The 12,415-nt window shown below is 47.7% G+C and overlaps 1 protein-coding gene across 1 annotated transcript in view; it reads left to right on the top strand.

Annotated features, from left to right (window-relative positions):
• The window catches only part of rgs9a (regulator of G protein signaling 9a), a 33,334-nt gene that overhangs the window by 19,250 nt on the left and 1,669 nt on the right, over positions 1-12,415 (top strand). The window contains exons 12-16 of the mRNA XM_012879538.3: positions 362-475; positions 804-919; positions 1,878-1,965; positions 5,220-5,358; positions 11,780-11,862. Coding sequence (XP_012734992.2) covers positions 362-475; positions 804-919; positions 1,878-1,965; positions 5,220-5,358; positions 11,780-11,862 — 540 coding nt within the window. The remainder of the gene's footprint in view (positions 1-361; positions 476-803; positions 920-1,877; positions 1,966-5,219; positions 5,359-11,779; positions 11,863-12,415) is intronic.

Genomic DNA, 12,415 nt, shown 5'->3' on the forward strand with positions numbered 1-12,415 from the left:
CAAAGGAAGACATGACAGGGAGCTAACGGCTTTGCTGCAGACAATGCAGTTATTCCTGTCGTTTTAATGAGACATGCACGTTTATCCGATGTTTCTTCTTGTAAAATAATAATAAAAAAGAAAATCTTCCCATCTGTACAGCATCAAAGTGTAACATTTCTATTGATACAACTATGTTGCTGAATTGACACAATTCAATAAATACCACAAAATGATTTGTTGAGGCACCAAATGTCCGTTAAATGCTTCTTCTTTGCTTTAAAAACCAGATTCTGCCGGGAATTTATGGATTTCTGTAGCAAATTAAAAGGGCTCTGGCTTCTGAGGTTGAAAAGGCCTAACAGTTCTACCATTTCTGCAGGCTGGTCAAGTACATCACATCCTACAAAAACCACGATCCTTTCCTGGCTCCTTGTCTACCAAGCAATCCCTGGCAATCAGACCACGATGCTTACTGGACTCTTAACATGAGAAGGTGAACACAACACCTTCTTGCTGTCTCTTCAAAACATTTTTTAGATGGCCTATCTCTATAAAGACACCTATTTATATTTAGCCGCAGCTACACAAAGGGGTCAAAGCTTTTATAAAACATGTTAGACAGCTCTGGTATGCTTCTTGGTTCCGATTAATGATGTCCTAATTCTAATAATCAGTAACATCATGGCGTTTTTGCAGAAGTGAAATGTTTTATTGCATCATCCTCTTGGTTAACATTACGTAATTGTCCACATAAAACGCTTCCAAATTTTATGCACCCTACTTCCCGTACTCCAAAGCATGTCTATGCTGTTTGTTCCCAGGGTGGAAGTTCCCACTAAGATGCGGGTGGAGCGCTGGTCCTTCAGCTTTTTTGAGCTGCTGACTGACCTGCGAGGCCGAGATGATTTTAAGATCTTCCTGAAGAAAGAGTTCAGTGGTACGTTGCCACAGCTTTCAGGGAACATTTGCCTGTGTATTCATTTTATCCTAGCCACCTTTCTTTGTGCTTTGCTGTTATTACTAAGACGTAAGAATGCTCAGAAACTCAGAAAATCTGCAGCAAAATGCCTTAAACTAAATTAACAGCCCAAAACAGTCTTAGCTGCCGTGAGCATGTCATCAACTTCTTATAGCGAGTATCAAACAAGTTGACTAACCAGCTTCTCTGCTCCAGCTGAAGAAGAGTATACCCATAGGACGATGCTTCCACCAGATCATGTCGAACCGTGCAGATGATGTGTCCAGAGTGATGTGCAGCTTTAGCCTTCATCACAAACTGTTTTGTGTTCACTTTAGATTTAGTCTCTGACGTTGTGACAAAGCACCTGTGTTAATACTGAGATGAAATTATATAAAGATGGAATGTATTTACTAATCGGGTCAATGCTGAGGGCAAGTGGTTGCACAGGGTTTCATTTAGGGGTATCAGAGAAACGAGGAACGCAAATGTTTGGCACACTTTTCAGATTAGTATTGAACAAAAAGAACACCATGCATTATAGTGGACAGTTATAGGCTACTGTTTGTCTTGACCTATCATACAAACCCTACCAATGAGAGAAAGGTTTCATGGGATGAATCCTTTAGCAAGGTGCAGTATGGCATGTGAACCTGTGCACAGGTGCAGCATTAGTGGAAAATGTTTGCTGTAACTCCTGCTACACTCTGGTTAGTTAAGGATATTTCCACGATGGTGGTCCATGCTTCACAGATTTCTAATGGCGCTTAGAAGGTTTAGATAAATCACAATCTTATGAGCTGATTAAATCCAACAACACCTGACCTAGGTATTTAAAGCCTAACTACAGTCACAACTGAGACCTTTAATCCCTAAGAAAGATCCCATATGGTGGCACAGATGTAGATCCTGATCATGCATTTGTTCTGTACGGCAGGTGAGAACCTGGCCTTCTGGGAAGCAGCCGAGGAACTAAAGTGGGGCACCGCCTCTTCCATGTCATCAAAGGCTGAGACCATCTTCAAGTAGGCCCAAGAACAGACTATATTCATGTCTAGTGGTTATACATCTGATTTAAATTGTATATGTTTTAATCTCAACAGAGAAGGCAAGTAATTAGTTTGCCTTTGTCATAAAATCTCTCCAGCATCTTGAATTTATCCTACGCTGCAAAGTAGGAAAGTCAGACCAATACTAAGAATTCTAGAATTGCTCTGCTCAAGGAGGCAGCAGGTCCTAGTAGCTCTGTCAAATTAATTCCCATTTACTGTTTTGTAAACCTATCTTCTCCTTTTAATTGTTGAGGCATTGCTATGATTGACAATAATACCTCATGGTTTTGGAGCCCTTGCAGCTAGAAGGATTTTATTTTCTATTTTTTGGGGGGACTTTTGGGCATTTGTTTTGATGTGTAACCACAGCAACATGGTGTTGATGGAGGGAGGAAGCTGCTGATTAACACTTCAAAAGATCAAATAATCCCACAACTACAGCCCCATGTCCCGCGTGAGTTACAAAGGAGGCACCGTGGGGCAGAGCAGAAAAAAAGTGGAGAGACAGAAGGAGGACATTATCCCAGCCGGAGTATTAAGAATGCATTATTATGTGTTGCACTGAGACGTGGCTGCAGGATCATGTCCCCAACTCCATGCATCTCTCTGCTGGGCTTTCTACGGTGGCCCAGAGGTGTCAACACAAATACAAAAGCCGCAACACAAATACAAAAGCCGCAACACAAAAACAAAAGCCATAACGGAAATAGCTGCAACGGAAATATAAAACCAAAATGGAAGTCATGCAACAGTTTTAGCTTTGTGACCACACAAGCAGACAGAGATTTAAAAAGGAGCAGCAAAAGCAAATGAGGTGGATTAGCAGTGCTTGTGAACAACACATGGTGTCATCCAGGATATCTTACTGTAGTATCATCTCTGCTATCCAGATATTGAACTGTTAGCAGTAAGTTATCACTCATATCATTTAGTTAAGTTTGTGCAAGGCTATTCTCAGTGGCCTCCCTATCTCGCTTGATAGCTCCGCAGATTTTGGAGAGGAGGCCAGAGGTGTGCACACTCACTCGAGATTAATGCTGAATCTTGAGCAGCTGATTCCCATCTTATGCGGGTTGGTGTTCCAAGAGACCCCAGGAGACAACCTTTCTGATTTGTGGTGTGCTAGTTTGACAGCTGCTTTACCGCAGAAAACAAATGTCAAGGATTAATGCAACTCCAAAACAAGACCTCCTCTGGTCAAATGAGATCCTGATCTTGTTTTTTTACATCTATGTATGTAAACTCCTAGTTCAAAAACAACACGGAATGAAGATGGTGACAGAAAATTGAAGAAGCTCTGCAGGGTTGTTTTGAAGCTACAGACAGGAATACACTGTGCCGGCCACATGGAAGAATGTCAGTGCTATGACAAAGTGTGACTGTCAAATTACACCATCCCCACCAGAACAGTCCAGTGTTTGTCCAGAAACAAACCCCGGATCACCAGTGACCTGATGGAACTGCTAAACAAGAATGGAAGAGCCTTGGGGAAGGGAGACGGGGAATTATTTATAAATATACAGAGCGAATTAAAGTCAAGATGAGGGACAACAAGGAGGTGTACCGAAATTAGCTGGAGAATAAGCTCTAGCGGAGCGACATCAGAGGTGAAGGCGATCACGGGCTTCAAGCAGAAGGAGGGTGAATGAATTGGTTCAGTTCAGGAACAGACTTGGCATCCTCCACTCCTGCCTCTAGCAAAACAAACATCTCACCTGCCTTTGGCCCATAGCATTTGTGTAACCTCCAATGTTCTATCTTCCACCTCGGCCATGGACCTTTTGCTTCTTCATGTTTATATTCAACCAAATCAAGAGATGGTGATGCTCCCTTCATCTCCTCCTCTTGCTATTCTGTCTCTAGAAGTCAGGTGAAGGGAAACTCATCCATTAGACCTCAGTGATCATAGACCTGTTGCCCTGGTATCCCACATCATGAAGGTCCTACAGAGACTCATGTTGGTCCACCTGAGAATGCAAACAAGCAACTATCAGGACCCCCTGAACGTTGTGAAGTTGGAGTTGAAGATTCCATCTTACACCTGCTTCAGGAAACCCACTGTAATTTTGACAAAGCATGCAGACAGCACTGTGAGGATCATATTCTTTGATTTCTCTGGTGCATTTAACACAATTCAACCTGATTTGCTTCGTCAGAAACTCCAGAACATTCAGGTGGAGGCCTCAACAATCAGCTACCTGACAAACAGACCCCAGTTTGTGAAATGAAAAACACCAAGCACCATCCTCATCAGACAGTTGTGAAACAACAGAGTGTCTTCAATCAGAGGCCTCTCAATTCAATTAAATTTTATTTATATAGACAATTCACAACACATATCATCTCAAGGCACTTTACAAAGTCAAATTCAGTCAAATCATTCAGATTGGTCCAAACGTTTCCTATCTAAGGAAACCCAGAAGATTGCATCAAGTCCCGACAAGCAGCATTCACTCCTGAAGAAGCGTAGAGCCACAGGGAGAGTCGTCTGCATTGTCCATGGCTTTGCAGCAATCCCTCATACTGAGCAAGCATGAAGCCACAGTGGAAAGAAAAACTCCACATTAACGGGAAGGAAAACCTCCGGCAGAACCGGGCTCAGTATGAACGGTCATCTGCCTCGACCGACTGGGGGTTACAGAAGACAGAACAGAGACACAACAAGAGAGACAAAAAAGCACAGAAGCACACATTGATCCAGTAATCTGTTCTACATTAGATGGTAGTAGCGGGTGATCTGTCTTCCCTGGATGATGTCAAAGCTAACAGAACGCCAGACCAGGTGTACCTACTATGAAGAGAAAAATTACAGAGAACAAAAAGTTAAAGTTAAAATGAAAACAACTAATGCAAAATTGCAGAACAGTACGAGAACTCAGCAAAGAGAGAAAAATAGACCCTGATGTCCTCCAGTAGCCTAAGCCTACAGCAGCATAACTATAGAGGTAGCTCAGGGTAACATGAGCCACTCTAACTATAAGCTTTGTCAGAAAGGAAAGTTTTAAGCCTGGTCTTAAAAGTAGACGGGGTGTCTGCCTCACAAACTAAAACCGAGAGTTGGTTCCACTTACAGTGGATCTGGTTCTCTCCAGATCCACTGTAAGACAGACTACAAAACAAAAACATGCCCTGTTTTTTTAAGATTTGTTATAACTCTAAGCATTTTATAGACTAGGTCTCTTGAATTTGAACCATTGTCATCATGCATCATGTGCTCATGCCACCAGGACCTTTCTGGCTCCAGGAGCCCCCCGCTGGATCAACATTGATGGTAGGACAATGGGCCTGACAGTGAAAGGCCTGGATCATCCTCACCGCTATGTCCTGGAGGCAGCTCAGACACACGTCTTTATGCTCATGAAAAAGGTGATTCTTTTTTAAGATCTCTTACTGGCCTAAACTGAAATTCAGCCATTTATGTAATGATCAGAATTAGGGGACCCAGAATTCCACCAGACCAGCAGAGGTTCAGATGAGTATTTTTATTAACAAAAATCAAAAACAGGGAAAAAGCCAAACAAACACCGTCAAACCCAAAAGATGGCAGAAAAACAAACCTTCCAGCAGGACAGGTAAAAATATGGACGGACAGGCAGAACAGGATGGCTCAGGTTACTGGAGAAAACAGGGTCAAAAATCCAAAAGCTAAACATACAAAGAATGTTGCAGGAGACGACTCACCCATAAACTCAACAAGACGACCTGGCACTGATGTCTGGTCTCAACTGTTTATATGGAGGAGGAAGCAGGTGGAACCAGTCAGAGATGATTGCAACAGGGGTGGAGTAATGCAGGTGTGCAGAGTGGGTAATTAGACCAGACATCAGTGCAGAAGATCAAAACAAGAAAAAAAACCAGAAACCAAAGCTAACAGGACAAGTGGACAGAAACCACACCAAACTTACTGAGAAACAAAATCACTCTAAAGTAAAAACCTAAAACAGAAAATAAAGCTAAGACTAAGACAGATGACAAAACAAGATAAACTAAACAGTAAATAAAACCCCAGACAGGACACAAACTCAAAGCAAGCAGAGAACCTAAAGCAGGAGAGGAATATGACTCAAAAATAAAACCAGAACATTACAGAGCCCCCCCCTCAAGGGCGGATTCTAGACGCCCTCCAACGTCTACGGGAGTCCAAAGAAAACCAAAACCCTAAGTCAAACCGGGTGGGTGGAGGGGGCTAAAGGCTGGAGGGCCAGAGTCTGAAGAAAAAGTAAATAATAATATCCAACACAAGTCCTAAAACAGAAAACAACCCTCTAAGGGCGAATCCAAAAAACAAACAGAAAACATTTTGAAAACAGTCCAAAGAAACAAAAGTCTGGTGGGCGTCCCGGAGGACGGCCCAGGCGAGACAGGATCTCCGGCGGTCGTCCCCGGCGTGACAGGATCTCCGGCGGGCGGCCCCGGCGTGACAGGCTCTCCGGCGGGCGGCCCCGGCGTGACAGGCTCTCCGGCGGGCGGCCCCGGCGTGACAGGATCTCCGGCGGGCGGCCCCGGCGTGACAGGATCTCCGGCGGGCGGCCCCGGCGTGACAGGATCTCCGGCGGGCGGCCCCGGCGTGACAGGCTCTCCGGCGGGCGGCCCCGGCGTGACAGGCTCTCCGGCGGGCGGCCCCGGCGTGACAGGCTCTCCGGCGGGCGGCCCCGGCGTGACAGGCTCTCCGGCGGGCGGCCCCGGCGTGACAGGCTCTCCGGCGGGCGGCCCCGGGCGTGACAGGCCTCTCCGGCGGGCGGCCCCGGCGTGACAGGCTCTCCGGCGGGCGGCCCCGGCGTGACAGGCTCTCCGGCGGGCGGCCCCGGCGTGACAGGCTCTCCGGCGGGCGGCCCCGGCGTGACAGGCTCTCCGGCGGGCGGCCAGGAGGCCGTCGGCGGAGCAGGAACCTCAGGGCCCATCGGCGCGACCTGGAGAGAGAGAAAATAGAACCTGGCGCCGGACTACAGGGTATGGAAGGCGCCAGACTACAGGGTACAGAAGGCGCCAGACTACAGGCTGAGGAGGGCGCCAGACTACAGGCTGAGGAGGGCGCCAGACTACAGGCTGAGGAGGGCGCCAGACTACAGGCTGAGGAGGGCGCCAGACTACAGGCTGAGGAGGGCGCCAGACTACAGGCTAAAGGCGGCGGCACCTGGTTAACGGCTACAGGCTGCGGCGCATGGTTAACGGCTACAGGCTGCGGCGCATGGTTACAGGCGACTGAAGAGGGAGCCTGGCTACAGGCGACTGAAGGGGAAACCTGGCTACAGGCGACTGAAGGGGAAACCTGGCTACAGGCGACTGAAGGGGAAACCTGGCTACAGGCGACTGAAGGGGAAGCCTGGCTACAGGCGACTGAAGGGGAAGCCTGGCTACAGGCGACTGAAGGGGAAGCCTGGCTACAGGCGACTGAAGGGGAAGCCTGGCTACAGGCGACTGAAGGGGAAGCCTGGCTACAGGCGACTGAAGGGGAAGCCTGGCTACAGGCGACTGAAGGGGAAGCCTGGCTACAGGCGACTGAAGGGGAAGCCTGGCTACAGGCGACTGAAGGGGAAGCCTGGCTACAGGCGACTGAAGGGGAAGCCTGGCTACAGGCGACTGAAGGGGAAGCCTGGCTACAGGCGGCTGAAGGGGAAGCCTGGCTGCAGGCGGCTGAAGGGGAAGCCTGGCTGCAGGCTGCTGATGAGGCCTGGCTGCAGGCTGCTGATGAGGCCTGGCTGCAGGCTGCTGATGAGGCCTGGCTGCAGGCTGCTGATGAGGCCTGGCTGCAGGCTGCTGTCAGTCCCTTGAACAAAAAGAGTCTTGTGATTAGTCTTTGGAGAGGGTCCGGGAGTGACAGCCAGTAACGCCTCTCGCAGAGCTGGCTGTCAACCAGAGCAACCAGGGACTGAGGCTTCAGAAAGGCGTTGAGAGGATCAAAATCTCTAGGGGGCCCCGGGTGTTGGGCCCTCTCCCGAGGCCCGGGGTACCCGAAGGACGAAGCGTCCAGCTGGGTTTCCACCTCCTGGACCAGTGGTAACCCCCCCTGGGTTCCCACTTCACAGTTCGGCGACGGACCCTCCTGGGTTCCAACGTCGCAGGATGGCGACGGACCCTCCTGGGTTCCAACGTCGCAAGTTGGCGACGGACCCTCCTGGGTTCCAACGTCGCAAGTTGGCGACGGACCCTCCTGGGTTCCAACGTCGCAAGTTGGCGACGGACCCACCTGGGTTCCAACGTCGCAAGTTGGCGACGGACCCACCTGGGTTCCAACGTCGCAAGTTGGCGACGGACCCACCTGGGTTCCAACGTCGCAAGTTGGCGACGGACCCTCCTGGCTTCCAACGTCGCAAGTTGGCGACGGACCCTCCTGGGTTCCAACGTCGCAAGTCTCCAGGACCCCTTCTTGGGGTTTGAGCAGAGGCAGGTCCTCCTGGACCCCCTCGTTGGGCTTGAGCAGAGGCAGGTCCTCCTGGACCCCCTCGTTGGGCTTGACAGGGGCCGAGGCGTCGGCCGGACCCTCGGGGACCGATTCAGGGGCCGAGGCGTCGGCCGGACCCTCGGGGACCGATTCAGGGGCCGAGGCGTCGGCCGGACCCTCGGGGACAGATTCAGGGGCCGAGGCGTCGGCCGGACCCTCGGGGACAGATTCAGGGGCCGAGGCGTCGGCCGGACCCTCGGGGACAGATTCAGGGGCCGAGGCGTCGGCCGGACCCTCGGGGACAGATTCAGGGGCCGAGGCGTCGGCCGGACCCTCGGGGACCGATTCAGGGGCCGAGGCGTCGGCCGGACCCTCGGGGACCGATTCAGGGGCCGAGGCGTCGGCCGGACCCTCGGGGACCGATTCAGGGGCCGAGGCGTCGGCCGGACCCTCGGGGACAGATTCAGGGGCCGAGGAGTCGGCCGGACCCTCGGGGACAGATTCAGGGGCCGAGGCGTCGGCCGGACCCTCGGGGACAGATTCAGGGGCCGAGGAGTCGGCCGGACCCTCGGGGACAGATTCAGGGGCCGAGGCGTCGGCCGGACCTTCAGGAGCAGATTTCGGTCGGCTGTAGAATGCTTCGAGGGCTGACCTGTAATGCCCCTCCACCTCCTTTAATTTCTGCTCCAGCTCCTCTGAATACTTGGCGAATAAGGCCTCCCTGAGACGCTTGATTATGGGGGCAAAAGTTCTTATCTTGTCCTCCAAAGAAGCGTAATCTTCGTCTGAGGCACCACCAGGGAAAGCTGTGGGCGACCCAACTCCAGGAAGGAGAGAGCTTCGGTCTGCCGAACAGGAAGAGGAAGCCGGACCAGCAGAAGCAGGGACATTGACCGAGGTCTCAACCTGACCCACTGCTCGCCGGCATTTGCGGCGGCGAGGCGACAGCAAAAAAGCGCTGCTGCCCTGGAGGTGGCGTCTGGGACCAAACCCGGGAGGGCAGACCACCAGTCTGGAACCCTCAAAAGATGCCCCCTGGATTTCAGCTCTGCAGGGGACAGAGCTCCGGGATTGTAGTTGACTCATCTTGAAAAAAAAAATAAAAAATAAAAAATGGGGAAAAAGCAAAAAGAGAAACGTGCTGGTCTGGCGATGGATCCTAAATCTTGGCCAGGTCGTAATGTAATGATCAGAATTAGGGGACCCAGAATTCCACCAGACCAGCAGAGGTTCAGATGAGTATTTTTATTAACAAAAATCAAAAACAGGGAAAAAGCCAAACAAACACCGTCAAACCCAAAAGATGGCAGAAAAACAAACCTTCCAGCAGGACAGGTAAAAATATGGACGGACAGGCAGAACAGGATGGCTCAGGTTACTGGAGAAAACAGGGTCAAAAATCCAAAAGCAAAACATACAAAGAATGTTGCAGGAGACGACTCACCCATAAACTCAACAAGACGACCTGGCACTGATGTCTGGTCTCAACTGTTTATATGGAGGAGGAAGCAGGTGGAACCAGTCAGAGATGATTGCAACAGGGGTGGAGTAATGCAGGTGTGCAGAGTGGGTAATTAGACCAGACATCAGTGCAGAAGATCAAAACAAGAAAAAAAACCAGAAACCAAAGCTAACAGGACAAGTGGACAGAAACCACACCAAACTTACTGAGAAACAAAATCACTCTAAAGTAAAAACCTAAAACAGAAAATAAAGCTAAGACTAAGACAGATGACAAAACAAGATAAACTAAACAGTAAATAAAACCCCAGACAGGACACAAACTCAAAGCAAGCAGAGAACCTAAAGCAGGAGAGGAATATGACTCAAAAATAAAACCAGAACATTACAATTTAGGTGTTACCTATCAGGCATCTTTGACCAATACAAAGACAATAATATTAATACTAAGTTGATGGAAATGACATTGGAGGGATAAATAATAATAATTATAATTGAACTTTATTGATCTCACAATGGAGAAATTCACTTCTGCATCTTAACCCATCCCCTTGGAGAGCAGTGGGCTGCCACTGTGCGGCACCTGGGGAGCAACTGGGGGTTAAGGGTCTTGCTCAGGGACCCAGAGTGCAGGCAGTTGGGATCGAACCGGGTACTTGCATCCTTCTAATTCATTAGACAATTAACGGCGATATTTATTTTATCGCGCATTAACGCATGTTGCTCACATGCTTTCAGTCAGTGTCAGTCAGCACGTCAGCGCTGTCACAGCAGCACTCTGGTGCTCCCCTCCCCTCTCGTACATGGCTCAGCGGCGCCAGCCAATCAGCACGCAGGCTCAGCCTGGCCCGCCCACTCAGCTCTCACACAAACTTAACACACAAACAGCTGAGAGAGACCGCAGCAGCGGAAAAACATGAACAGGGGAAGTAGCACCGTTTGGCTTTATTTTAATACCGTAAATGAAATCAAGCTGTATGTTTTGTAAAAAGCCGGTTCATTTCAGTGGAAACACAACAAATTTATCTAAGCACGTGAAAAAAACATGAAAACGTCGAGCCACAGAAACGGAGAGAGGAGACGAAACTTCTGTCATTGCTCCGACAGACCCACTGACGTCACTGACTGAGGCGTTTCAGTCCTCCAGGGAACATCCAGGTAGATCAGTTGTCATCTTCAGCAGCAGTTCATGTTAACTTTCAAAGTAGATATTATCTATCGTATGTTACTGGAGCCCACACAGAAAATGTAATTAACACCTTGAAAGAACCCAGTACATATATTAAAAAGTGTAATTTAAGATAAGATAACATTAGCTAATCCTTTTTTTATCCCACGACGGGGAAATGTATAGGATTAAAGCAACAGGCAGGTGCACACAACACAGACAAAATTACATAAGGATTGAAATATATAAGAGGTGGATTAGCGAAAAAACACTGAACATAACATTATTGTTATTATTATTATTATTATTATTATTAAATTTTAATAATAAAATAAAAACCACAAAACCCAAAAGGTCAACAGTTTCATGATACATCAAGCTTAGGGACTGGCTAATATACAGCAGGTCAAAAAAGGCCATATTGTGGCTGCAGTGCTTGCTGTTCTCTTATGAAGAAAAGATCAACTAGTGCACAAAATTCAATAGATGGGTTGAAAATATCCAGTATAAAATAAGTGCTACAAATGTTACAACACTTTTGTTCATATGGCAGCAGAACATTAAAATAAAAGTGCTTTTTACACTACTTTTGAATTCATTCTTGGAGTTTGCGCATACAATGCGATTAATCATGATTAATCGGGCAAATTATGCGATTAATCGCGATTAAAAATTTTAATCGTTGCCCAGCCCTAATATATATATATATTTATATATAATCAAAGGGGCTGACATGCAGGTTGTGCTTGACAAAAGATTTTTTTTTAATTGTACAGGACACATTTTTCCGTTACCTCAAGTCCCCGACTTACAAGGAGATCCAGAAGAAGGCATTGAACCCTGAAGCCCATAACTTCAGGTTTGTATGATTTCAGTAGGCTATTAAAGCCAAATCCTAACATTATTAGCAGATCTCACAGGTTTATACATAAAGTTTAACACTTTGGGCTCATTCAGTAGCTCTTTGGGTATCAAATATTGGTGCAAAAATGTTGTTTTCTGTCTGTATGACTGTTGTTTTTGCTACTTCCCAGGAATAATCTATATTGTTGTGACAGACTGCTGGTAAAAAAAAGTCCCTAAAAATCTGATTTAAAGTTCATTCTTTGCCAAGGTGCTTGTTCATTGTCAGCATGACTATAGTTCCTGTTTTTATCCCTACTGAATAAGTTAGTCTTTTTATAACCTGAGTTACAGCAATAAAAGATTATGTTATTTTGTTATTATTGAATTTTATTTGAAGCTTTTACTGACATTTTTACACATCCTTACCAGAGGGAGCAATACGTGTGGACAGCGATGCATACAGGATATTGACAGCTGTACAACTGTACAAGAAATGGAATTTATAAAAAACAAAACAAAAACAAAACTGTACCAAAGTCCAAATCAATCAATCAATTTTATTGTCA

The sequence above is a fragment of the Fundulus heteroclitus genome, chromosome 16 (assembly GCF_011125445.2).
Source record: "Fundulus heteroclitus isolate FHET01 chromosome 16, MU-UCD_Fhet_4.1, whole genome shotgun sequence".
In the NCBI taxonomy this organism is placed as follows: domain Eukaryota; kingdom Metazoa; phylum Chordata; class Actinopteri; order Cyprinodontiformes; family Fundulidae; genus Fundulus; species Fundulus heteroclitus.